The sequence below is a fragment of the Muscardinus avellanarius genome, assembly GCF_963383645.1.
Source record: "Muscardinus avellanarius genome assembly, chromosome: 16".
NCBI classification, from domain to species: domain Eukaryota; kingdom Metazoa; phylum Chordata; class Mammalia; order Rodentia; family Gliridae; genus Muscardinus; species Muscardinus avellanarius.
In genome coordinates, this window is record NC_137802.1 from 46,810,689 (window position 1) to 46,837,085 (window position 26,397).

At 49.9% G+C, this 26,397-nt stretch overlaps 2 protein-coding genes across 3 annotated transcripts; both read left to right on the plus strand.

The window, feature by feature from the left end:
• HOXB2 (homeobox B2) lies at positions 1–1,689 on the plus strand (the record flags this gene model as incomplete). Of its 2 annotated transcripts, none has more annotated exons than XM_080712834.1 (2): positions 1–394; positions 1,022–1,689. In XM_080712834.1, the coding sequence occupies 2 exons, from the start codon at positions 1–3 to the stop codon at positions 1,687–1,689; spliced, it is 1,062 nt and encodes a 353-aa protein (XP_080568960.1). The 2 variants fall into 2 exon arrangements, with proteins under 2 accessions (XP_080568960.1, XP_080568961.1); XM_080712835.1 differs by having other exon boundaries at positions 1,037–1,689.
• Positions 1,690–19,196: 17,507 nt separating this feature from the next.
• HOXB1 (homeobox B1) lies at positions 19,197–20,616 on the plus strand (the record flags this gene model as incomplete). The annotated part of the gene is made up of 2 exons (XM_080712219.1): positions 19,197–19,881; positions 20,288–20,616. Exons 1-2 carry the CDS (start codon positions 19,290–19,292, stop codon positions 20,614–20,616), a joined length of 921 nt encoding a protein of 306 aa, XP_080568345.1. The 5' UTR covers positions 19,197–19,289.
• Positions 20,617–26,397: the final 5,781 nt, after the last annotated feature.

The following is a 26,397-nucleotide window of genomic DNA, read 5'->3' on the forward strand; positions in this document are numbered from 1 at the left end:
ATGAATTTTGAATTTGAGAGGGAGATTGGGTTTATAAACAGCCAGCCATCGCTCGCTGAGTGTCTGACTTCCTTCCCCGCTGTCTTGGAGACATTTCAAACTTCATCAATCAAGGAGTCGACATTAATTCCTCCTCCTCCTCCTTTCGAGCAAACCTTCCCCAGCCTCCAGCCCGGCGCCTCCACCCTTCAGAGACCCGGGAGCCATAAGCGAGCCGAAGATGGGCCTGCTCTGCCGCCGCCGCCGCCGCCGCCGCCGCTCCCCGCCGCCCCCCCAGCCCCCGAGTTCCCCTGGATGAAAGAGAAGAAATCCGCCCGGAAACCCAGCCAATCCGCCTCGTCTCCTTCCCCGGCCGCCTCCTCGGTCCCGGCCTCCGGGGTCGGATCGCCTGCAGGTGGGTAAGCGCGGTGGGGGTGGGGTGAGGGGTGTCGAGAATCGAGGGGGAGCCAGATGTGGGGGAGGGAGAGAAAAGGTGGCAAGCCGGTTGGGGTTCCCTTGCACGAGAATGGGGGTGGGGAAACAGAATGTCCCGCAGGGGCTCAGGCCTGGCTGCTGCCTGCATTTTTTTTTTAATTTTTTTTAAATTTTTGATTGGGTTAGAGCTCTTTCTCTGCAAGAAGAAATGGGTTCGACTGAGCTTGTTGCCCGTGTCTGTGTAGGGGAACGAGTGTTGTTGCTGGGATCGAACCTAGGAGCAAGCTGGGAAAGACGCCTTCCTCCTCCCTTTTCCAACCTTAGAATAAAAGGGGAGGGTATTTGAGAGGGGGTGAGCCCTCTCCCCGGGGAAAGTTCCTAACTGGAGGGTTCACTGGGAGAATGGGGGCGCCGCTCTGAGCCCCCTGCGTGGCTCGTGGGCGGCTCAATGCTTTTGCTCCGACCTGGGCTGCCCGCGAGGGTGGAGCGCAGAGAAAAAGGGCCGTGAGCGCCAGCCGCCGGGGCGGGGGTGGGAGCGGGAAGCGGGGCCTGTACTGTTCCCGGGGGGTCGGGTCTGGATCTCGGCTGGGGCCGCGGTGACGCGCAGCTGCTCTCCCCGCAGAGGGCCTGGCGGACGCGGGCGGCGGGGCGCGCAGGCTGCGCACCGCCTACACCAACACGCAGCTGCTGGAGCTGGAGAAGGAATTCCACTTCAACAAGTACCTGTGCCGGCCGCGGCGCGTCGAGATCGCCGCCTTGCTGGACCTCACCGAAAGGCAAGTCAAAGTCTGGTTCCAGAACCGGCGCATGAAGTACAAAAGGCAGACGCAGCACCGAGAGCCGCCGGACGGGGAGCCAGCCTGCCCCGGCGCCCCGGAGGACGCGGGCGACCCGGCCGAGGAGCCGGCGGCCAGCCCGGGCGGCCCCTCCGCCTCTCGCGCGGTGCGGGGGGCCTGCCTACCCCCGGCCGGGGGCGCGCCCGGGCCCCCGCACCCCGCGCCCTTGGCCGCCGCGGGCGCGCCGAGCCCCGGCCTGGCGCCGCGCGGAGCCGGCGGGCTGGAGCCCGAGCCCGAGCCCGAAGACGTCTTTCCCGAGCGGCAGGATTCGCCTTTCTTGCCCGACCTCAACTTCTTCGCCGCCGACTCCTGCCTCCAGCTGTCGGGAGGCCTTTCTCCCAGCCTACAGGGCTCGCTCGACAGCCCGGTCCCCTTTTCCGAAGAAGAGCTAGAGCTCTTCACCAGCACCCTCTGCGCCATCGACCTGCAGTTTCCCTAGCCCGTTCCTCTCCCCGACCCTTCCCATCCCGGCCCTCCGGGGCAGAGTGCTGGAAAAACCGAGCCTCCTTCATTCACCCCTGCCTCACTTACTTATTATATCTTTTTGCTAAAATTCAGGTATTATCGAATTAGCGTTTAAACATACTCTCATTTTAAAACCACACAAAAATTCTGTTTCGTAAACTCCTTCCAACGAAATCTCAGGAATAATTAAACTCTAGGTGTGTGTGTGGGGGGGGCTTTCTTAAAAAGAACTAGAGGGACCTATTTTCCTCCCTTTTTTAAGTTTTAGACTGTAGATTATTTATTAAAATTCTTTAATAATAGGAAAAGGGGAAAGTATTTATTGTACATTATTTTCATAGATTAAATAAATGTCTTTATAATACAAAAAAACAAAAACCGAGTGTTTGTTTGGGGACCCAGCCTCCTCCCCCATCGAACGTCCTCCAGGTCCCTCCTCCTCCTGGACTCGGGTGAGTGGTCGGGCTCGGCGGCCCGGGCCCGGGCGAAGCCCCCAGTATGTCTGGCAAAGTCCGGGTGGTACAAAGGCGGCCCCGCTCGCTCGCTCCGTGGCCACCTCGCCGCCCGCCGTGCAGGACAAGCTGGGGTTTTTCTGGAAGCCGGGTCACCTTCCTGTCCCCAAATAAATTGCTTTTGGCCCTGCGCTGATGTACCCCGGGCCTCTGCTTAGAAATAAAGACGGGTGTTTGAAAGTGGCTGTGCAGGGAAAAGAAGTGGTGAAAGGAAGGCCTAGGAGTAGTGTTGGGAGTGCACCGCTGAATTAATTGGGAGGGCTCCCCAGACCTCTCCCCAATGCCCGCTGCCCGTGGGGGGCCCTTCCCCCTCAGGTCTGCAAGTGTGGGGTCCCTAGACCTGGGGCCTTGGCGCCTGGGTCTTCTAGGGGCTCTAGGTGGCTTAGGAGTGGAGTAAGGATGGGGGATTTTCTGGGGAAGCAGGGCCTCCCAATAAGCAAGGACTGGTGCGGCCAGGCACCCACGCGGTGGGGTCGGTGGTCCCCCGGGGCTGGAGGAACAGCGGCACCTCAAGCCCGGGGAGGCCCGCGCCGCGTCGGCTGGTGTTCGGCCTGCAGGAAAGAAAGGAGTAGGGAGGTGAGCGGGAAGGAGACAGGGAAGCCAGGGAGATGCTCAAAATGGCGCTGGGGCCAGGCAGCAGGGAGGGCGAGGGAAGATCCTGGCGGCCATGACAGCGCGGCGGGATGCGCCTTGCGAGGTCCAGCCCGGGTCCGCCCCGCCCCCACCCTCTCCCTGCCGGAGCCCCCAGACCCACGGGAAGAAAGGCGGCCTGAGCCCGGGCGACTCCCATTTGAAATTTTTTTTCTTCCCCATGGACCCAGCGTACGCCGAGGACTGGAGATGGACAGCCTGCGTGGGTGTGGGGAGGGGAGGGGGCGAGCGGCGACTCTAGGGCCTGGGTCTGCCTCTCCTGTGGGATATTTTGATCCTTCGCTCTGGGATTTGAAGCCCGGCCAGAGCTTTCTCCAAATGCAGACCCACCTGTCTTGGCCAACAACTTCATTCCCCTCTCCACACCGCATCCCGCCCCCTCCTCCGCCCTGCCCCGCACCCTTCCCGACCCGCTGGAAAGAAAGCTCGGGAGCCGGAAGCGAGGATCGATCTTCCCCATCTGCCTCCTGGTTTGTTCTTGGGAACGTGGAGATTTAAAGGGCCCTGGAAAGCCATTCATTCTCCTTCGGTTTATTTAATATTTCTCCGTCTCAGAAACCGACACCGCGGGGCCACCTCCCTGGCAGATGCTGCCGTTCTCTAAAAGCAGTTTATATCCTGGGCCTCCCAGACTTTCCCCTGGACCAGCAGGACGGGGACTTAGAGTACCGGGCACTGAGAGACAGCTAATGTCAGGATAAAGCCGGGAGCCAACACAGGTCGTGGCATATAGGATAAGGCAGGCCCCTTGCTTTTTTTTTTTTTTTTTTAATGGGTCCCTCAGCGTGGGAAGCACACACATTTTATTCCGTTGGAATTTAATCCCTTAAACTGTCTTAATACAGAATTCATCTCGTGCATTAAATAATCTTATGTCATGTTAAATTGCACTTATCTCGCTCATAAATAAATTAATATAGAACAATTAGATGTGTTATTGTAATAATATCGTGTATCTTATTAGTTTATTTTCCCTCATAAAATATATAGGTGTGAAATAAATTCAATATATTAAAGTAATAATACACAGCTTATTGGCCTGTGTGTTTATTTCCCTCATAAATAAGTGAATATACAATATATTAAAACCACACTATACATCTCATTGGGCTGTGTGTTTATTTCTCCATAAAATATGCCCACAGGCAGTGTTTAACATCTTAAAAATCACAGCACATAAGCCATCTCCACACTTGCAAAATGAAAAGGACATTTCGGCTGGGGCTTTGATTTCTATGGACAGTCAAACTAGATAATTTGGTCTAATTAAAAATGCTCTTGCAGGTTGTCGCAAAGATCAAGACTACCAGGAGGATCTCGCTTAACTGCACACCTTCCATTTTCCTTTGGTCAAAAGGAGAGCACCCTTCATCAATGCCAAAAAGTGCTGGAGAGAAACTCCACTCTGGGATCAGAGGCTGCAATGCTCAGGGGCCTCTGGACCTCAATTTCTCTTAGAGCCTGGGTGCTCCATGGGCCAGGAGCAGCAGCATTACTTGTGAGCTAGGTGGAAATGCAGAATCTAGGGCCCCACTCCAGACCTACTTAACCAGAACCTATAATTTAGGAGGTCCCTAAGTGATTTGTAGGCACACTGAGGTTTGAGAAGTAATGGCAGGGCCGCCTCACTTCCCGCCATCCTCCATGTTGAGCAAGTTTCGATCCATTCTCCTTGCTCACTGCCTTCTAATCCTCCCAACCCAAACCCCCTTGAGCAGGGAGTTGCAGCTGCTCAATGAGGCAGCAACAGACCTCAGTCCTCTTGCCAGCGTGGGGAGGGGGAGCAGGAGGGGCCAGCCAAAAGCTTAATCTACCTGTTTAATATATTTCTGGTATCCTGGGGGCAAGGAGTTTCCAGTCTAGGAAATCCTTGGGGCGACCTGGAATTTTTCTTGGCTGACCGTTGGAGAGGCATTGGATTTATTTATTTATTTGTACTGGGGATTATTTATGTATTTATTGTACAGTACAATACTTATTGTACTGTATTTATTTGAATTCAGGGGCTTTCTGCCTCCGAGTCATACCCCCAAGCTTTTTTAAAATTTTTGTTTTAGGCCGGGCGTTGGTGGTGCAGGCTTGTAATCCCTGCTCTTGGGAGGCGGAGACAGGAGGATCGCGCAGGTTCAAAGCCAGCTGCACTGGCTTAAGAGACCCTGTTTCCAAATTAAAAAGTACAAAATAGGTCTGGGAGTGTAGCCCCTGTTTCCACAAAAAAAAGTATAAAATAGGTCTGGGAGTGTAGCCCGTGGAAGTGTAGCCTGGAGGCAGAAGGGCTTCCAGGAACCCCAGTACCACCAAAAATAAAAAATTGTTTTGAAGCAGTCTCACTAGGTTGCTGAGAGTCTCACTAAATTGCTGAGAGTGTCCTTGAACCTGCGTTCTTCCTGTCTCAGCCTTCCACGTACTGGGATCATAGGCATGGGCCACCACACCTGACTTGGAATTCTTTTTTTTTTTTTTTTTTTTAGGTCTGAGGATGGAACCCAGAGGCATTTGACCTCTGAGCTACACCCCCTGCCCAATTTTTTATTCTTTAATTTTTTTTGTGTGTGGTGGTACTGGGGTTCCTGGAAGCCCTTCTACCTCCGGGCTACACTCCCAGACCAAATTTTTACATTTTTATTTGGAAACAGGGTCTCCTAAACCAGCGTGAGGCTGGCTTCGAACCTGCGGGATCCTCCTGTCTCCGCCTCCCAAGCGTGGGGATTACAAGCGTGCACCATCACGCCCGGCTTTTATTCTTTATTTTGAAACCAGGTCTCACTGAGTTGCAGAGGGCCTCACTAAGTAGCTGAGGGTGTTCACGAACCACGAACCACTCCAGTCTCAGCCTCCCAAATGCTGGGATTACAAGTGTGTACCACCGTGTCCGGCTCTTGGAATTCTTTTTACAGAAAACAAGCAAGGCTTTTTGGCTTTCTCTTTTACCAAATTGACAAATTCATACTCTCTGGTGATAACTTAGCCAAATAAAGAACCAATGCGTTTCCAGAAGGAAATAACTTCCTCTCTTTCCTCCTTCCCCTCTCCTCCCATCGCCTTCAGTGAGTTCAACTGGGGATTGAACCCAGGGGCATTATATCACTGAGCCACATCCCAAGCTATTTATTTATTTATTTATTTATTTATTTATTTATTTTGCAGTATGGGGGATGGAACCCAGGGGCATTCTACCTCCAAGCCACACCCCCAGGCCTATTTTTTTATTCTTTATTTTGAAACAGGGTCTCTGAGTTGCAAAGGGCCTCACTAAGTAGCTGAGGCTGGTTGCAAACCTGCAATCTTCCTGTCTCAGCCTCCCACATGCTAGGATTACAAGCATGTGCCACCACGCCCGGCAGCCCTTTTTATTTTGAAACAGGTCTTGCTATGGTACTGCATGATGGCCTCGAACCTACAATCCTCTTGTCTCAGCCTCCCAAGTACTGCAATTACAGGCATGTTCCCCCCCAATGACTCCTGTTTCCAATCTCCCCACCCACTTCAAATTCAAGGGACTGTAATGGGATTCCGGGTGCCAGTGTTCCAAATTAGCTCCTTGCCCTGTTTTGTAGCTCATCTCTGGGCTCATCCTCTTTAGCTGTTGATTTTCCAGGTGGCCATGGAGAAGGAAGGGGAGTCTGAGTAGTTCCAGGTAGGGCAGCAGACCTTCCAGTGGTGGGAGGCTAGAGGGCAGGGCCAGGCAGCTGCCCTCACTCATCACATCCTGCTTGGGTCAGGACCAATTGTGAGTGGTCTATAGCATCGACAGGTTATAAATTGGCTGTGGTTGGAGTCAGAAGGTTTCAGTGCGGCCCAGAAAGCTGCTGGTCAGGCTGCCCTGCTCTTGGTGAATCATTCCTTTAAGAAGAATGGTTCATTAATAATTATGGTGAAAGCGAAGGACCATTAGATTGAGGAATTACTTGCAATCATGATAACCTGGAGTCATTTTTTAAAAAAAGTTAACTTATGCCTGTTCCCCTTTCTGGACCTCAGTTTCTCTATCTGTGAAATAAATGGAAGAATTAAAGGTTTCTAATGTACTCTGCATTAATATATGCCCAAAGTATATTCATTCATCTTCACAATCAATGCATTAAATATTTATTACGGCTGGAGCCATATGCTCTTAAGTGACTCTTGGTGTCTGACAATAACCTACTTCCCACGCTTCTGCCGGGACCACTTTAACAAATTTCAGTTTGCAACTTTTTTTTTTTTTTTTTTTTGTGGGTCTGGGGATGGAACCCAGGGGCATTTGACCTCCGAGCTATACCCCCTGCCCTGTTTTTTTATTCTTTATTTTGAAACAGGGTCTCACTGAGTTGCAGAGGGCCTCACTAAATAGCTGAGGCTGTCTGTGAACTGCGAACCTCTGGTCTCAGCCTCCCAAGTGCTAGGATTACAAGCGTGCGCCACCACGCCCTGCTTCAGTTTGCATCTTTACATTAATAATCAAGCTCCCAATTATTAAGGAGCAGGAAGAGAAATCTTTTCAACAATATCCCACTGGGTGCAGTGTTGTGTGCTAGGTACCAGCCAGGTATTCAATAAATATGAATATTTAGAAGTGTCCTACCTGAGCCAGGTGTGGTGGCCCACACCTGTAATGCTAGTAATTGGGAGGCTGAGACAGGAGGATCACAGGCTTGGGGACAGTCTCAGCAAGTAGTGAGAGTCTCAGCAACCTGGCGAGACCCTGCTTCAAAATAAACTTAAACCAAGTATGATGGTGCACGCTTGTAATCCAGTACTTGGGAGGCTGAGACAGGAGGATCTCAGGTTCTCAGCCAGCCTCAACTATTTAGTGAGGCCCTCCATAACTAGTGAGACCTTGTTTCAAATAAAGAATAAAAAATATGGCTGGGGGGGTATGTCGGAGGTAGAATGCCCCTGCGTTCAATATCCAGTAGCACACACACAAAAAGTAATTAATTAAAATAGGGCTGGAAGCCAGGTGTGGACGCACATGCTTGTAATCCCAGCAGTTGGGAGGCTGAGACTGGAGGATCGCAGTTCACAGGCAGCCTCAGCTATTGAGCAAGGCCCTTCGCAACTAACTCAGTGAGACCCTGTTTCAAAAAATAAAAAAGACTAAAAAATAGGATTGGAGGTAGAATGCTTCTGGGTTCCATTCCCAGTACTGCGGAAAAAAAAAAAAAAAAAAGGTAACTTGGAGGTAGAATGGCCCTGAACTCAATCCTCAGTACCACATACACTCAAAAATGTCCTAGTCAAGTTTCTTACTGCTTCTTATCCTCTGCCATCTACCCCCATATTTGGCTATGTTTACTCTCGTTTAAAAAGAATAGGAGCCGGTCATGGTGGCGCACGCTTGTAATCCCAACATTTGGGAGGCTGAGACCAGAGCATCGTGGTTCGCGGACAGCCTCAGCTACTTAGTGAAGCCCTCTGCAACTCAGCGAGACCCGGTTTCAAAATAAAGAATAAAAAATAGGGCAGGGGGTGTAGCCCAGAGGTCGAATGCCCCTGGGTTCCATCCCCAGATTCGCAAAAAACAAACACACAAAAATAGGCATGGCCGGGCTTGATGGCACAAGCTTATAATCCCAGCTCTTGAGAGGCTGAGACAAGAGGATCACACAGGTTCAAAGCCAGCCTCAGCTACTGAGTGAGGCTCTCAGCAACTTAGTGAGACCCTGTTTCCAAATAAAAAATAAAATAGAGCTGGTGGTGTAGCTCAGAAGTAGAATGTCCCTGAGTTAACCCCCAGTCTCTCTCTCTCTCTCTCTCTCTCTCTCTCTCTCTCTCTCTCTCTCTCTCTCTCTCACACACACACACACACACACACACACACACACACACACACTCACACACAAATAGGCCATTTCATATAAAGAGCCACTGAACTTCACATGGTATAGTAAGTTGGTTCTATCTGGTTACTGGGCATGAGGGCTCAGGCACACATTTTGAGTTTCCCTAAAGGCTTTGCTGAATTTCCCTACCCACCTTTCCCCAGGTCTCAGATATTCCCTGGGCCCTAGTGCATAGCTCTCTGAAATGTTCTTAGTGGAAGGCATGGCCTCACTTCACCTGCGCGTCTGCTCTGGCTCCATAGCCCAGACCCTTGGTGGGCTTCTCCACTCCCTCGGTGCCCCTCTTTACTCGCAGTGCTAAGGCAGGTCTAACAAACCTCTCAGAAGGAGTGGAGACCGAGAACAGCAAAGGAACCCTCTTAAAACCTTCTCTTGCCGGGCGTGGTGGCGCACGCTTGTAATCCTCGCACTTGGGAGGCTGAGACAGGAGGATCGCACAGGTTTGAAGTCAGCCTCAGCTGGCTTAAGAGACCCTGTTTCCAAATAAAAATATAAAATAGGTCTGGGAGTGTAGCCTGGAGGTAGAAGGCCCCTGGGTTCCATCCCCAGTACCATTAAGGAAAAAAAAAAAAAACCAAAAACCTTTTCTTAGGATGTTGGGGTGTAGCTCACCGATGAGTCCTTGCCTGGCAAGTCAGAGGTCCTGGGTAAAATCACCACCATCACCACAACACCTCCTCTAGCCCTCAACCACCATAGGGAAGTGGCAGTCTGGGGGCCATTCAGATCCAAGCTGAGCTTGACCAGTGTCTGATAAGGTTTCCAACATGGACATTTTGGCCAGAACTATCACATTTGGATAAACCTAGTTAAGTAGAATAATATTTCCATTTTTCATGTCACTTTAATTTTTTCATTTAGAAAAATCCCAGTCAGGGCCGGGGATGAAACGCAGTGGTGAGGCACTTTTCTGTCATGCACGAGGCCCTGGGTTTGATTCCCCAGCACTGCATAAAAAGAAAGAAATATTCCAATCATCATCAACTTCATCATCATTATTATTTTTATGGTACTATAAATAAAACCCAGGGGCATTCCACCTCCGACCTACACCCCCAGCCTGATATTTCATTCTTTAATTTGAAACAGGGTCTCACTGAGTTGCAAAGGGCCTCCCTAGGTAGTAGCTGAGGCTGGCCTCCATCTTCAATCCTCCCGTCTCAGCCTTCCAAATGCTGGGATTACAAGCGTGCGCCACCACGCCTGGCTCGCCCAATCAACATTTAATCATGCCCCAAATCATTCATTTCAGATGGAATCTTGCGTCCCTTTGATCCATTCAGATTCCAGATCAGTTTCAGCCCTTCTCTCTCTGAAAGATAGTATCTGAAGGAAGAAAAGACAACATTTTTCCTAGAATACTTCCTCAAATACTAGGAAAAACCAGGAAGTTCTTCCTAATATCCAACCTCTAACATCTATTCTACGGTTTTAATTTATTGCAATCTCAGTACTTGGGAGGCTGAGATAAGAGGACTGCAGATTCGAGGACAAATTCAACAAGTAGTGAGAATCTCACCGACCTAGTGAGACCTTGTTTCCCAATAAAAATTAATAAAAAATCAAGCTGGGAGTATAACTTACAGATAGAATATACCTGGGTTCAATCTCTAGTACCACATACACACACGCAAAAAGTGAAATAGAGCCGGGCGTGGTGGCGCACGCTTGTAAGCATTGGGAGGCTAAGACCAGAGGATCGTGGTTCGCGGACAACCTCAGCTACTTAGTGAGGCCCTCCGCAACTTAGTGAGACCCTGTTTCAAAATAAAGGATAAGCCGGGCATGGCGGCGCACGCTTGTAATCCCCACTTGGGAGGCGGAGACAGGAGGATCGCGCAGGTTCGAAGCCAGAGACCCTGTTTCCAAATAAAAATATAAAATAGGTCTGGGAGTGTAACCCAGAGAAGGGTTTCCAGGAACCCCAGTACCACACACACACACACACACACACACACACACACACACACACACACAGGATTAAAAAATAGGACAGGGAGTGTAGCTCAGAGGTCGAATGCCCCTGGGTTCCATCCCCAGACCCGTAAAAATAAATAAATAAATAAATAATAAAATAAGGTTGGAGGTGTAGCTTGAAGGTAGAATGCCCTTGGGTTCAATCGCCATTACTATACAATCAATGAATGAATTAATGAATATTAGGCTTTCGTTTTCAAAAAGTAAATCCTTCAGTTTAGAAGAAAATCTTTTGCCTAAATAGAGTCAACCTTCCCCATTCTCAATGAAATTTGCAAATGATGAAGTTCATATTGTATAATATATGGCAATATATTAGGTAAAAGAATAGCACATATAGCCGGGCGTGGTGGCGCACGCTTGTAATCCCAGCATTCGGGAGGCTGAGACCGGAGGATCGCGGTTCGCGGACAGCCTCAGCTACTAAGTGAGGCCCTCCGCAACTCAGTTGAGACCCGGTTTCAAAATAAGAATAAAAAAAATTGGGCCAGGGGGTGTAGCTCAGAGGTTGAATGTCTGGGTTCTATTCCCAGACCCGCAAAAAAAAAAAAAAAAAAAAATAGCACAGGTGCTATTCTCCTATTGGATATTTCCATATTTTAATATGCTACTTATATTAAAAAGCAGAAGACTGACTCATACTATTTCAGAATGTGCATGTAACGTTAATATCATACATCTATAGCATCCTCTATGGCTTATATCTTTCTGGTTTGCTTTAATCCTGCTAACCACGTGTAGCACAGTGAATTGTATTAAACTCATTCTTCTTTCCTGAGGCTGAGATGGAACAAAAACCTCCTTCAGGCCTGGGGACATAGCTCAGTGTTGGAGTACTGGCCTTGCATGCAGAAGGCCCTGGGTTCAATCCTCAGTATTTCTTTTTTTTTTTTTTTTTTTTTTAGTGGTACTGGGGTTCCTGGAAACCCTTCTACCTCCGGGCTATACTCCCAGACCTATTTTATATTTTTATTTGGAAACAGGGTCTCTTAAGCCAGCGCGGCTGGCTTCGAACCTGCGGGATCCTCCTGTCTCTGCCTCCCAAGCGTGGGGATTACAAGCGTGCACCACCATGCCCGGCCAATCCTCAGTATTTCAAGAAAAAAATGCATACAATTAATTTTTGTATATCTATAATAAAAATAAAGGGGAAAAAACCTTGTCCATGGTCATAAATATTCTGAAACTAAACCTACTAGTGGTCATTCCAATACAGTATGCTGCCCATAATCTAAGGTTCTCAACCAGATTCATAACAATTTAATTAGCTGGCATTTTTGTAATCCTAGCATTTGGGAAGCTGAGACCAGAGGATTGCGGTTCACAGACAGCCTCAGCTACTTAGTGAGGCCCTCTGCAACTCAGTGAGACCCGGTTTCAAAATAAAGAATAAAAAATAGGCCTGAGGGTGTAGCTCGGAGGTAGAATGCCCCTGAGTTCTATTCCCAGTACCCCCCCAAAAAAGAAAACAACAGTGCTGAACCCAAGAACAAGAAGCTATGCGCTCTCTCTCTCTCTCTCTCTCTCTCTCTCTCTCTCTCTCTCTCTCTCTCTCTCTGTCTCTGTCTCGTACTGGGGATTGAACCCAGGAGTACCCTACCTCTGAGCTACATCCTAGCCCTATTTTATTTTGAAATAGGGTCTTGCTAAATTGCTGAGGATTGCCGGGCATGGTGGCCCATGCTTGTAATCCCCACACTTGGGAGGCTGAGACAGGAGGATCGCACGGGTTCGAAGCCAGCCTCAGCTACTTAGCGAGGCTCTCAGCAACTTAGCGAGACCCTGTTTCCAAATAAAATATAAAAAAGGTCTGGGAGTATAGCCCGGAGGTAGAAAGCCTCTGGGTTCCATCCCTAGTACCACAAAAAAAAAAAAAAAAAAAAAAAAAAAAAAAAACTGCTGAGGATTTTGCTAAGTTACTGAGACTGGCCTTGAATCTGTAATCCTCTTATCTCAGCCTCCCAAGTACTGGGGTTACAGATATACACAACCACACACTATAACCCTGAATATCCTTCTAATTCTGAAGTTCCAAAAAAAATTTTTTTTTTGTGGCACTCAGGATCAAACCCAGGGCCCTGAGTTTGCTAGGCAAACAATCTTCTACTGAGCCACACACACACAGCCCCAGAAATCTCAAACTTTTTTTTTTTTTTTTTAAGGTACTGGTCATTGAATTCAGGGACATAGCCTCTGAATTCACCCCCCCCCCAGCCCTATTTTTTTTATTCCTTATTTTGAAACAGGGTCTCACTAAGTTGCAGGGGGCCTTACTAAGTAGCGGAGGCTGACTGAGAATCTGTGATCCTCCTGTATCAGCCTCCCAAATACTTACAAGTGTCTTACAAGTGTTACCAAGCTCAGCTAAGTCTCAACCTTTGATCTTGGTTTTGGCCTCTCAAAATTCATGCTGGGGAGAGCAGATAGAGGCCCTTGAGGCCTAATGAAACAACTTTAAGATTGCTTCTGCCAACCTAGTCTAAGCAGCTTTCTTGAGAGGAAGGACCAGAATCTTCGGTGTAAATTAGTGTATACTCACAACTTCCAACCAGCACAAGGAATTGAACCCAGGGGCGCTTTACCACAGAGCTACATCCTTGGCTCTTATTTAAAAATAAATTTCATTTTTACAGAGTAGAATATGGATTAAGATGCCTGAGGTTGGCCTCAAGCTCAAGATCTTCTGCCTCAACTGTCCAAGGTGTAAACTAACATAGCCCTATTCTGGTTAGAATGATTCCCCTGTCTGCGTCCTCTGCATGACGAGGACCAATGACTTCAAAGATCATTTCAATTCTAAACATGCCTCTGCTCTCCTGCATATGCGAAAGCAGGTCATACAACTAGCAAACCCACTTTAGGAAATCCGAGAAGCTCAGGAGCAGAACTTACTGGTCCCTCCAGTTTGTTCTGCTGAGGCTGGGAAAGCCAGCAGGAATTTTAGAAAGCTATTTTTGTTGGTACTAGGGATTGAACCCAGGGACATTCTACCTCTGAGCTATACCCTCAGCCCTGTTTTCTATTTATTTTATTTTATTTTATTTTATTTTATCTTTGCGGGTCTGGGGATGGAACCCAGGGGCATTTGATCTCCGAGCTACACCCCCGGCCCTATTTTTTATTCTTTTTTTTTCTATTTTTTATTCCTTATTTTGAAACAGAGTCTAAGTTACAGAGGGCCTCACTAAGTAGCTGAGGCTGTCCACAAACTGTGATCCTCCTGTCCCAGCCTCCCAAATGCTGGGATTACAAGTGTATTTATTTGTTTGTTTTTGTTGGGAGGTACTGGGGGTTGAACCCTGGGGTATTCTACACTTGAGCTATACCCCAACCCTTCCCCCCTTTTTAAAAGTTTAAAACAGGGTAGGTTGTTGAGAGTGTCTTTATTTTGTTGAGGTTGTCCTTGAACCTGTGATCCTCCTGCCTCAGTCTCCCTCCCAGTACTGGGATTACAGGAGTTTGCCACCACATCTGGTCCTATTTTATTTTTTATTTTTTAATTTTTTTTGCGGGTCTGGGGATGGAACCCAGGGGCATTTGACCTCCGAGCTACACCCCCTGCCCTGATTTTTATTCTTTATTTTGAAACCAGGTCTCACTAAGTTGAGGAGGGCCTCACTAAGTAGCTGAGTCTGTCTGCGAACTGTGATCCTCCGGTCTCAACCTCCCAAATGCTGGGATTACAAGCGTGTGCCACCACGCCCGGCTTTATTTTTTATTTTGAAACAGGGTCTCACTAAGTTGCTAAGGCTGAAGAGGGAAATTCTCTATAGCACGTGATGTACTTAAACATCAATAACTGAGCCAAGCAGGGGAGGAGGGATGGAGAGGGAACGGGGCGGGGATTGGGTAAGGGCTAATTGGGTGATGTGTACATGTATGTCTCCACCATCTTTTATCCCATTAAGATGCATGGCTACCATGCACCAATAAAAATAAAAAAATAAAAAATAAATTGTACATTAAACAATAAAATAAAAAAATAGGGCTGGGGTGTAGCTCGGAGGTACAATGCCTGGGTTCCATCCCTAGTACCATACACACACAAAAGAAACAAATTCTAATACACTGAAAATTATTATCTTCTGAGGGTTCAGAGTTTTGGTAGTTGCCAAATAGATCGTGCCTCCATGACCAGTACCAAATAAATAACAATCTTATCAACCAAGTTTCTTTCTTTCTTTCTTTCTTTTTTTTTGATGGTACTGGGGTTCCTGGAAGCCCTTCTACCTCCGGGCTACACTCCCAGATCTATTTTTACATTTTTATTTGGAAACAGGGTCTCCTAAGCCAGCACGCGCGGCTGGCTTCGAACCTGCGGGATCCTCCTCTCTCTGCCTCCCAAGCGCAGGGATTACAAGCGTGCGCCACCACGCCCGGCTCAACCAAGTTTCTAATGAGCCTTCCTGGCAAACACTTGCCTTGCACATTACCACAATCTGTTACTGTCGTTTTTGTAATATAACTCTACTGAATACCTGTACGCTTGTTCTATTTGCTAGCATTGCTTTTCATCCTCTGACTGTAGTAAATCTTAGCCACAAACACAAATAAAAAAATAAATTGCTGAGGCTGGCCTTGAACTTGCAATCCCCCTGTCTCAGCCTCCCAAATACTGAGATTATCGATGGGGACCACAGGACTGGGCGCTGGCTGGAAAGGTTGTTTGTTTGTTTGTTTGTTTTTCAGTACTGGGGATTGAACTCAGGGACATTCTACCCCTGAGCTATATCCTCAGCCCAATTTTTTTATTCTCTCTCTCTGTGTGTGTGTGTGTGTGTGTGTGTGTGTGTGTGTGTGTGTGTGTTTGTGATACTGGGTATGGAACCCAGAGGCTTTTCTACCTCTGGGCTATACTCCCAGACCTATTTTATATTTTATTTTAAAACAGGGTCTCAGCTGGGCGTGGTGGTGCACGCTTGTAATCCCAGCATTCAGGAGGCTGAGACCTGGAGGATTACGGTTTGCAGATAGCCTCAGCTACTTACCGAGGCCCTCTGCAACTCAGTGAGACCCCGTTTCAAAATAAAGAATAAAAAATAGGGTAGGGGGTGTAGCTCAGAGGTTAAATGCCCCTGGTTTCCATCCCCAGATCCACAAAAAAAAAAAAAAAGAAAGAAAGAAAGAAAGAAAAGAAACAGGGTCTCACTAAGTTGCTGAGAGCCTCACTAAGTAACTGAGGCTGGCTTTGAACCTGTGTGATCCTCCTGACTCAGCCTCCCAAGCGCAGGGGTTACAAGCGTGTGCCACCATGCCCAGCTTATTCTTTATTTTGAAATAGCGTCCCACTAAGTTGTGGAGGGCCTCACGATGTAGCCAAGGCTGGCCAGGCACCTGAGATCCTCCTGTCTCAGCATGAAAGTTTGAATGTACCTGCCACAAGAAGGAAGATGGCCAGTCTCAGGGGTGAATTGAAGGGAATAATGGATATGTAGAACGGAGGCCAAGACAATCACTGCTGTGATAGTATATCTTGAGGCACTTTTTTCTCTTTCTTTCTTTCTTTCTTTCTTTCTTTCTTTCTTTCTTTCTTTCTTTCTTTTTTGCAGTGATGGGGATCAGACCAGAGCCTCCTGCATGTTAGATAAATTCTTTATCACTGAACCCCCCACTTGTGGCACTTTTGGCAGGGTGGGGGTTGTGGAGAAGTGCTGAGACTAAACCCAGGAGGATTCCACCTCTGAGTTACATCCCTATCCCCTTTACTTTTTATTTTGAAACAGGGTCTCACTAAGTTGCTGAGGCTGGCCTCGAACCTCTGGTCCTCCTATCTCAGCCTCTTAAGTACTGGGACTACAGGCACTCCACTCATTCTCTACTCACTTGCGGTACTTTTGCCCAGTCTTCGCTTCCCGTTATTAATGAATGGACAGACAGGTGGTGACTTCAGCTGTTATAGGAGGAATGCATCTTCCCAGCTCCCAGACAGATTCATGCAGTTTTATTAAACAGCTTTGGACTTTACTTCTTCCTTTAAACCTCAAACTGGTCCCTTTATTGGGAGGGCAAGGGCTGGGGTGAGGAGCAGCCTCCCTGGCATGAGGAAAAGGGTGGAGTGCAAGGTCTTCAGTCTCTCAGAAGCAGGACAGCTGGGTCAGATAGCGGCCCAGCTCCAACTGGAGTTAAAAGACAAACCCTAGCTCCCTACACCCAAAGATCTCAGCCTCTGTGAAGGCAGCTTCAGATGAGAAGAAAACTCTGGAAGCAACTTCAATCTCCCTTCCAAAATGTAACATAGAAAGAAATCGGCTTGCTTCCAGGCAGTCATCCTGTTCTCTTCAATCCTGCTGCAGGCCACCCTCCCCGTCTCTGTCCTCCTCTCCTTTGTCTCCCTCATCCGCAGGAACAGCCTCTTACCCTCCCCCATTGCAGGTCCTTTTAAGAAGTCACTATCTGTTCCCCCTGTCCCCAAGCTTGGGAGGCTGAGACGAGAGCATTGGCTAGCCTCGGCTACTTAGCGAGGCCCTCTGCAACTTAGTGAGACCCTGTTCCAAAATAAAGACTAAAATAAAATAGGGCTGCGAGGGTGTAGCTAGGAGGTAGAATGCCCCTGAGTTCAATCCCCGGTACCACAATAAATAAATAAAAATGAAAAATAGAACTGGGGGTGTAGCTCAGAGGTAGCATGCCCCTGGGTTCAACCCCCAGCATCACAATAAGTAAGTCAGTAAATAAATAAGAAAGAAAAAAAGAGGGGGAAGGGACAGTGGTTCTGCTAAGCGCTTTGCACTCTTTCCCAGTTGGAGGCTAGGCAAGCTCACAGTTATTAGGGAGAAGGCAGTGTGCTCTTGGTGGTAGAGAACAGATAGAAAGCAGGAGGGGTAAGTGCAGCGTCAGACAAGGGCGATGGGGGAACGGGAGCCAGAAAGATGCAGACAGGGGAAGTGGAGAGCGCTCTGGGCTCCCTTGCGGAGCCGACAAGTGCCTGCCCTGCCCTTTTGGGGTAGGAAACCTAAGAAGTGTTGAGGGTCCTCCCTGGACCGGTCTCACCTGCTGGCCCTTCCGCTCCCGAGCTCAGTTGTTTACTGAGATCCCTCCCTGAACTCTTGCCCTCCTGGACTTGCCCTAGCTCTGGCCCCAGGCCTCCGGCCACGCAGACACCCTGACAGGTTACAAATGAGTGTGGGTGTTGGATTGCGCCAGGCTCTTGTCCTCAGGAGTCCGGAGGAGGAGAATCAATGGGCTCTACCTAAGAGCTTCTCTTCCAGTCCCATCCAGGGGCTGAGAAGGGGGGGAAGGCTCTTCCTATTTCCCCTCCTCTAACCCTAACCCCAGAGACGAACCCAACAGAAAGGGGTGAGGCTCCACTGCAGAGCCTCCGAATTCAGTCTCCTGTTCTTCCAGGAAGCTCCCTACTCTAGAACATCCATGGAAATTTTGAGTAATCATTGTATTAAGTTTATGGATTTTGGGTTTGAAATAAAAAATTTATTTTGGAAGGAGGTGGAAGGTGTTGAAGGAGAGATGGGGTAGGAGGAAATCAGGGGAAATATGGGCCTCTTCTAGTTTTAAACACTTCGGAAAGGGAACAAAACTCCCCTTCCTATTTACCCCTCTATAAACATCACCTCGCTCGCTCACGGTGGCTCTCTGGAGAGATATAGGGAGTTATTTAAGTCTGAGCGAGTGAGCCTGCTACAGCTATGGTTGGCTAGAGAGAGGATAAATACATCTGGAGAGATGAGTTGATGGATAGGTAGGGAAGGAATATAAATATGGAGAGAGATGGACGAACCGAGAGATAGATTGAGACAGAGAGAATATAAAGAGAAGCCGAGGGAGAGGGATGGGTGTGTGAATGGGGAGAGAGCTTTTATGCAGAGAGACGGGAGGGGAGCCGGCATTTCTCATCCTGCTCTCAGCATATCTAGAGTCCTGGCTGGCTTCCTTGAAGTGCGTCCCCCATCCCTCTTCCTCTGGATTCTAGATCCTGCCTCACACCCTTAGGTGTTTTAGCACCCCACCCTCTATTCACAGTCATCCATTTGGCCCGAGATAACATACCTCGCTGGGCAGTCCTAGCCCATCACCCCAAGACAAACATGGAGCAAGAAACACAGAGTGGGCCAAGTATGGAAGCTAGGCTCCCCACCTCCCGTCTCCAGCCTTGGGGGGAAGGCTCCTTTGAGGGATAGGAAGAGTGAGGGGCAGCTGGGTTGAATTTGCCCAAATCTAATAACCCCGGAGCCTATTGAAGGCCTTGGGGGTTGGGTGGGGAGGAAAGTCTTGAATATTCTTCAAACTTTCCCCCCCTCCCTCTGGTCCCTTCTTTCCAAAAGTCTTTGAAGAAAGATGTTTTTGACGCTTCCACGTCGCCCTCAGATGGATGGGCTGCGGGTGATTGAAGTGTCTTTGTCATGCTAATGCTTGGGGGGTGATGGATGGGCGCTGGGGCTGCCAAACTCTGGCCCGATTAGCCCATTGGCCTGGGAGAGATCACATGTGCCCCCCCACCCCCACTCCCGACCCCCTTCCTAGGGGAGCGCTGGCCCCGGCGAGCTGGCCCGGGCCATGGACGCAAGGCTCAGCGCTGTCACATACTGCCGAAAGGTTGTAGGGCAAGAGGGTGTCTCCCCCAAACGGGCCGACCCTCCTGCCTCGACCGACGCATGGACTATAACGGGATGAACTCCTTCTTAGAGTATCCACTCTGTAACCGGGGACCCAGCGCCTACAGCGCCCACAGCGCCCCATCCTCCTTCCCCCCCAGCTCGGCTCCAGCCATTGACAGCTATGCAGGCGAGGGCCGCTATGGTGGGGGGCTGCCCAGCCCGGCGCTGCAGCAGAACTCGGGCTACCCGGCCCAGCAGCCGTCTTCAGCGCTGGGGGCATCCTTCCCTAGCTCCGCGCCCTCGGGGTACGCCCCGGCTGCCTGCAGCCCCAGCTATGGGCCTTCTCAGTATTACCCTCTGGGTCAAACAGAAGGCGACGGAGGCTATTTCCATCCGTCCAGCTACGGGGCCCAGCTAGGGGGCTTGCCCGACGGCTACGGAGCGGGTGGAGCCGGCCCCGGCCCCGGCCCGGGCCCCTACCCTCCGCCGCCGCAGCCCCCTTATGGGAACGAGCAGACGGCGAGCTTTGCACCGGCCTACGCTGATCTCCTCTCGGAAGACAAGGAACCAACCTGCCCGTCAGAACCCGGCACCCCCACGGCCCGGACCTTCGACTGGATGAAGGTTAAGAGGAACCCGCCCAAGACAGGTAGGGCTGAGGCCACCCCCTCTCCACGGCCTAAGAACTCAGCTGGCCCTGCCCGGAGGTGTCCCGGTGCGGGCTGGGTTCTCTCTGGTAGGGGCAGGTAAGTGTACTCCACCAGGTCAGATAGGACCTCCCCACCCACTCAGTGTCTGGGTCACCGATTCAGTAGGACCCCCGGCTGATGCGTGCGCGCACCGTGGAAGCCCAGGGCGTGGCGGGGTGGGAGTATGGGGGAGGTGGCTTCGGGTTCAGAGATCGCCCCCGGGGGGGGGACCCGGTGATCCGGGGGGACTCTGAACACCGAGGTTGGACAGAATGGCGAACCCGCGTGCGGAGGCGGGCCGGGAGCGGCGGAGGGGAGGGCGAGAGGTGCGAGCTGACGCGGCCTTTCTTCGCGCCCCGCCCCCAGCCAAGGTGTCGGAGCTGGGGCTGGGCGCGCCCGGCGGGCTGCGCACGAACTTCACCACGCGGCAGCTGACCGAGCTGGAGAAGGAGTTCCACTTCAACAAGTACCTGAGCCGGGCCCGGAGAGTGGAGATCGCCGCCACCCTCGAGCTCAATGAAACGCAGGTCAAGATTTGGTTCCAGAACCGGCGCATGAAGCAGAAGAAACGTGACCGAGAGGGAGGCCGAGTGGCCCCAGCCCCACCAGGTTGCCCCAAGGAGGCGGCTGGAGACGCCTCTGACCAGTCCGTGTGCACCTCCCCGGAAGCCTCGCCCGGCTCCATCACCTCCTGAACCGAACCTCCGACCCAAGGGGCTTCCAGCGCTGGAGCGCCCCAGTCCAGCCCTCTCCTTGTGTCCCCAACTCCACTGCCCTGGGGATCCTCTTCGCGGCTGGGGCCCTGTTCAGAGCTGCCTGGGGAGGTGGGCCAGGAAGGGAAGACATTTTTCTCAGATGTGGGGTGGATAACGGTTGGGGGCCCTACAGGGCCAGAGGCCTGGGCGGAACCCAGCCGGCCCTAAGTGGAACCTTGGATCTGAGGATCCGCTTACGTCACTGCGTGGGGTGGGGTGGGGTGGAAGCCACCAGCCCTTCCAATTTGGGTTCTTTCAGTTCAGTGCCTTTGAGCTTGAGGAGTCTCCGCAAGCACTCCCTTACCCCAACTCCCCTTTTTATTCCTGGGAGGGAGCCGCCCTTGAACGGGTGCTGTTTTTATTCCCGGCAGAGCGTCCTCATCGAGCCTTAATCCCTAATCCAATCACCACAGATGTTACACAGTAGCACCAGCTCCCTAATGATAGACCAAAAAGCGCCCATTTCACCCTCCTACCCCTCTCCAGGCACGTTTGTATTGCACTAACGCAGTCTCCAGAGGCTGTTTTCTGAGACCTGCCTCCTCCCACCAGCGACCTCATCACTAGATCACCAAAGTGTTTTGGAACTTAGTACTCCAGAGATTTCTGGAACTCTGCGCCAGCCAGCCTCAACCAGGAAGGCACAGGCACGCCCCCACCACACCCCCCTATTTATTGCCTCCTGGAGAACCCAGGAACCTTTTCCCTACCTCCACCTGGGGGGCAGCCCTGGTACAGCTAGAGCTCCTGGCGGGGGGCCAGCATTTCTTTGAATCTTGGAGAGACCACAGATGCCTTTCAAGTTTCTGGAAAACTCAGCCCCAAGCAGGCCAGGTTCTCTGTGTACCTCCAACTACCTCATTTCAATAAAGTGTGTTTTTCCTCCGCATCGGTCCTGCTTCTGCTTCTGCATCTGGGGAGAAGAGGAGAGGAGAGGGGAGAGCGGGCGGGCTGGCTGGGGTGGCAAAGCCCAGGTTGGTTTAGCTCAGCGGCACAAGGGAAGGCCTACTTACTGGGTGTGGGCCTAAGCGGAACTGGGCTCCAGGAACCCAGGCCTGACAGCCATCAGTCTCCTGGTCACTGGGAGAATCCAGAAGGACATGGAAGAAGAAGGTGGTGGGCTAAGACCTTTTTGATGGGAAAGACCTTTCTAGAGGGAAAGGGAAGGAAAAGCCCAGATCTGTCCAGAAAGACCAAAAAGCAGGTGTAAGAGAGGGAAAAGTGGGAGGAAGACGGAAGAGAGAGAACTCTAACCCTTCCTTTCCCCCCAACTCCCTCCGGCAGATCACGGTGAGTGCTTTAATGAAGAAGTCAAGGCCCTCCCCTTCATTCTTGCTCTTATAAGAAGAGGGTTGGTAGCTGGCAAATTCTCAACTGGCATCAGGGTTAACACGTGTGCGTACACACACACATTCACATGTGTGTGCACACACGTGCTCTTCCACACCCACCACAAGCCAGTTCTCTTGCTTCCACTGGGTACTCTGGCAACTCAAGGGGGCGCTAGGAGTCTCAGTGGCTGGAGAGTTGGGTCCCTGCAGGCCAGGGCTTAGGCGAGCTGCCTCTTCCTGGGTCTCTGGGTGCTCGATTGCTGCATGGGTTGGGGTTCGAGCCACCCAGGGGTGGCTGGAGGAGGGGTGGGGAAGGGCTGGGGTATCACCAGATGGTTGACTGACCACGCTTTTTTTTTTTTTAACCTCCAAGAGACTCTTGGCTGTCCAAACAAGCCGCACGGGTGGTTATTGTCTCCTGAGGGTCCCACTGGCAAATCTTTGGTGGTGAAACCACCATCAGCATTCATTCATCCTGAGAAGGATGTGGTGGAGAAGCTGTGGGCCTCAGGATTCCAGGTCCACGTTTGATTCCAGTTACACCTTCACCAACTAAGCTGGGGCTGCACCCCTGGGGTGCAGTGATGACCAAGGTGGGGTGTCCTATTTGGCCCCCCTATCTGTTTAATTTATAACCCATGAAAGGCAGCAAAATGTATGTATACGGAGTAGTATGCAGAAGCAACGGGAGCACATGCTTCCTCATGAAACTGGTGCCAATGCTCTCAATAATTGCTTAGTTTGTTAGCTGGAGAGGAAGAGACGTGTCTTCCAGCCAGTGTGGCGCACACCACCTTTACATAACCCCAGGACTTGGGAGGCTGAGACAGGAGGGTCGAAGGCTCAAGGCCAGCTCCAGCAACCTATTGAGGACCTCTTTCAAAATAAAAATAAAAACAGCTGGGGATGTAGCTCAGAGGTAGAATGCCCCTGGGTTCAATCTCCAGTACCAAAGAAATATGTTTCCAGGTGTGGTGGCACACTCCTGTAATCCTAGTGCTTGTTCGGGAGGCTGAGACTGGAGGATCCCAAGTTCCAGACCAGCCTCAGTAGCTTACTAGACTCTTAGCAACCTAGTGAGATCCTGTTTCAAAAAAGGGGGGTGGAGCCGGGCGTGGTGTGGTGGCCCAGGCTTGTAATCCCCACGCTTGGGAGGCGGAGACAGGAGGATCTTGCTGGTTCAAGCCAGCCGCTAGTGCTGGCTTAGGAGACCCTGTTTCCAAATAAAAATGTAAAAATAAGCCGGGCGTGGTGGCGCACGCTTGTAATCCCCGCGCTTGGGAGGTGGAGACAGGAGAATCGCGCAGGTTCGGAGCCAGCCTCGCTGGCTTAAGAGATTCTGTTTCCAAATTTTAAAAAATGTATAAAATAGGTCTGGGAGTGTAGCCTGGAGGTAGAAGGGCTTCCAGGAACTCCAGTACCACCAAAAAAAAAAAAAAAAAAAAAAAAAAGTAAAAATAGGCCTGGGAGTGTAGCCCGGAAGTAGAAGGGCTTCCAGGAACCCCAGTACCACCCCCCCCCAAAAAAAAAAGAAAGAAAAAAAAAAGAAAGAAAAAAAAAGAAAGAAAGGAAAAGAAAAGAAAGGGGGGTGGTAGTTGTGGATCTGAGGGTGAAGCTTGGAGATAGAATGCCCAGAAGGCACCTGGGTTCAATCCTCAATCCTCAGTAACACACACACACACACACCACATCACATCTGAGTGTTGCAAAAATGCAAGAAGTTTATCTTCCCCAGAGGCTGCTGCTTTCTTGCCCTGTCTTAAAAAAAAAATCATGACCTGCTTTTCTGCATTTAATTGAAATAACCAGCAAGCTTGGCTTCCCCAAAGGGGTCACCTTGAAAAGGGACAGAGCAAGTATCTGTGGAAACAAAACTCCCCTCACTTGGAGCCACCTAATCTGAGCCAGCAGCGCCTTCTGGGTGGGGTGGGGCAGTGGCCAGAGCACAGCTGGGCCTTAGGATGGTGGGCCTGGGGGAGGGGTGAAGGAGGTGCCAGGAGAAAGGGGGAAGGCTGGTGCCACTGAGACCTGGTCATAGCAGAAGGAGCCACCAGCTTCCTCCAGGGAAGGTTGAGGGCCAGGTCACTTATTTGTTAACACAGAGGCAGGCTCAAGAGAATCCACAAAGAATCCAGCCTCTGGTCTCCCGAGATGGAAAGATCCAGGCCCCTTCCAGACTTAGCACTTTCCCGTTTGAATCCCCCCTCCATTCTGAGGCCCCAGAGAGGTCTATGGGAAGACATTTATTTTGGAAAAAAATAAGTCAGTGTGTATCCTCCCATTATAGATGACAAAGGAAAGAATGCAAATAAACAAAGCAAACTGTGCTCCATGTGACCCAAATACTTAGTCTTCATTGACACTCTCTAGAATAGAGGTTGAAATGTTTCACTCATAGACTCCGCCATTCTTTACAAATACATACCTTTTTTCCTTTTTACAGAATTTGAAAGCCTCCACTCCCATACTTCCTTTGCCAGGTCTGAAAATATACCTCCAATTTGTGTGTGTGTGTGTGTGTGTGTGTGTGTGTGTGTGTGTGTGGTGCTGGAGATTGAACCCAGGGGCATTCATTCTATCTCTGAGCTACATCCTCAGCTCTGTTTTATTTTTATTTGGAAGCAAGTTATTTCTAGGTTGATGAAAGTCTCACTACTTTGCCGAGGCTGCCCTCAAACCTGGGATCTTCCTGTCTCAGCCTCCCAAGTACTGGGATTACATGCCTGGCTCTATCTCCAGTTTTGAAAATGAAAATCTTAAGAGAGATTTTTCCTTTTGTTTTTGGTCTTCACGAGAGGGAGAATTCTTAGGGCTGGCTAAAAGTTTGCTAAGGTTTCTGAGGAGCACTGCCCCCTACTCCTGGACACCAGGCTTGGGGGGTCAGCCAAGCCTTCCCCCCACTCTCTGCACCATCTGTTTCTCAGCCCCAAGTGTGAACTTCTCCTCTTTTTTTGGCCTTTTTCCTCAGCAGTTTGTTCTCTCAACGTGAGGCCTTTTGATCTCCTGGACAAGATAAAAAGAAAGAGACTTTTTAAGCCCAGGGATGTTCCTCTTTTTTTTAATTTTGAGGATTTCTTTGTTATGAACATTCCTGTGCCAAGACCTTTGGGTCCTGGTCAGGAGTCCATGGGATGGGGAGGAAGAGAGGGTGGGAAGGGGGAGAATGGGGGAGGCTCAGAGAATCTCTAGAAGGAGGTCAGAGGAAGGAGAAAGAGGACCACGGAGTTGGGGGAAGTGTCCAGGGCACCTATGCTTGATCTAAGCCCTGACTCTCACCAGCCATGTGATCTTGGCCAAGCTGCCCAATAACCTGTGCCGTTTCTTTTTATTATTATTATTATTATTATTATTATTATTATTATTATTATTACTATTAGTAGTAGCAGTGGTAGTAGAGTTAGGGATTGAATCTAGGGGCATTCTACCTCTGAGCTAAACCCCCAGCCCTTCTGATTTATTTTATTTTTATTATTTATTTATTATTCTATTTTTATTTCAAAACAGGGTCTAGTAAAGTTGCGGAGGCTGTCCTCAAACCTGTGATTTTCCCATCTCAGCCTCCCAAGTACTGGTATAACAGTTGTTATCCACCTCAGCCTCCCAAGTACCGGGGTAACATTATGCCTGGCTCAGTTTCATTATCTATAAAATGAGAATACTGTTGGGCCCTGTCTCACAGAGCTAATGTTAGGATTGCATGAGTTAACATAGCACTGCGTGTTGGCTCATGCCTGTAATCCCAGTGTTTGGGTGGCCGAGACAGGAAGACTGCAGGTTTGAGGACAGCCTCAACAAGTCGTGAGACTCTCATCAACCTAGCATGGCACCTTTTCAAAATAAAAATAAAATAAGGCTGGTGGTGTAGCTTGGAGGTAGATAGCTCCTAGGTCCAATCCCTAGTACCAAAAATAAATAGATAAATAAACAAATAAACAAATAAATAAATGTGTTAATATGTGTCAAATACTTGGGGCTAGAGACAGGCAGAGGGATGCTCTTCTCTGCAGCTGAGCATAACTTAGGCATCTTGCCAGGCCAGCTGTAGCAGAGGAGAGTGATACCGGCCTTGTATAGTCTTTCCTTCTCCTTTGAGTTATGGGAAGATGGACAAGGGGTCTTGAAGGCAGACACCGGTCTTAAGTTCCTGATTTAGAGTGGCAGAGGGCGAGGGCTCTGAACCGTAGTTTTCAGTGTGGTCTCCTGTAGTAACCGGGTAAGCTCATGTTAGTATATTTCCTGTGCTTCCATTTCTTCAGATGTAAAATGGAAGATGTTGAATATGTTATTAAATAATATGTTATTAGAAATGTTTAGAATGCTGCCTAGCAGCCAGGCATGGGTGCACGTCTGTAATCCCAGTACTTGGGAGGCTGAGACAGGAGAATCCCAG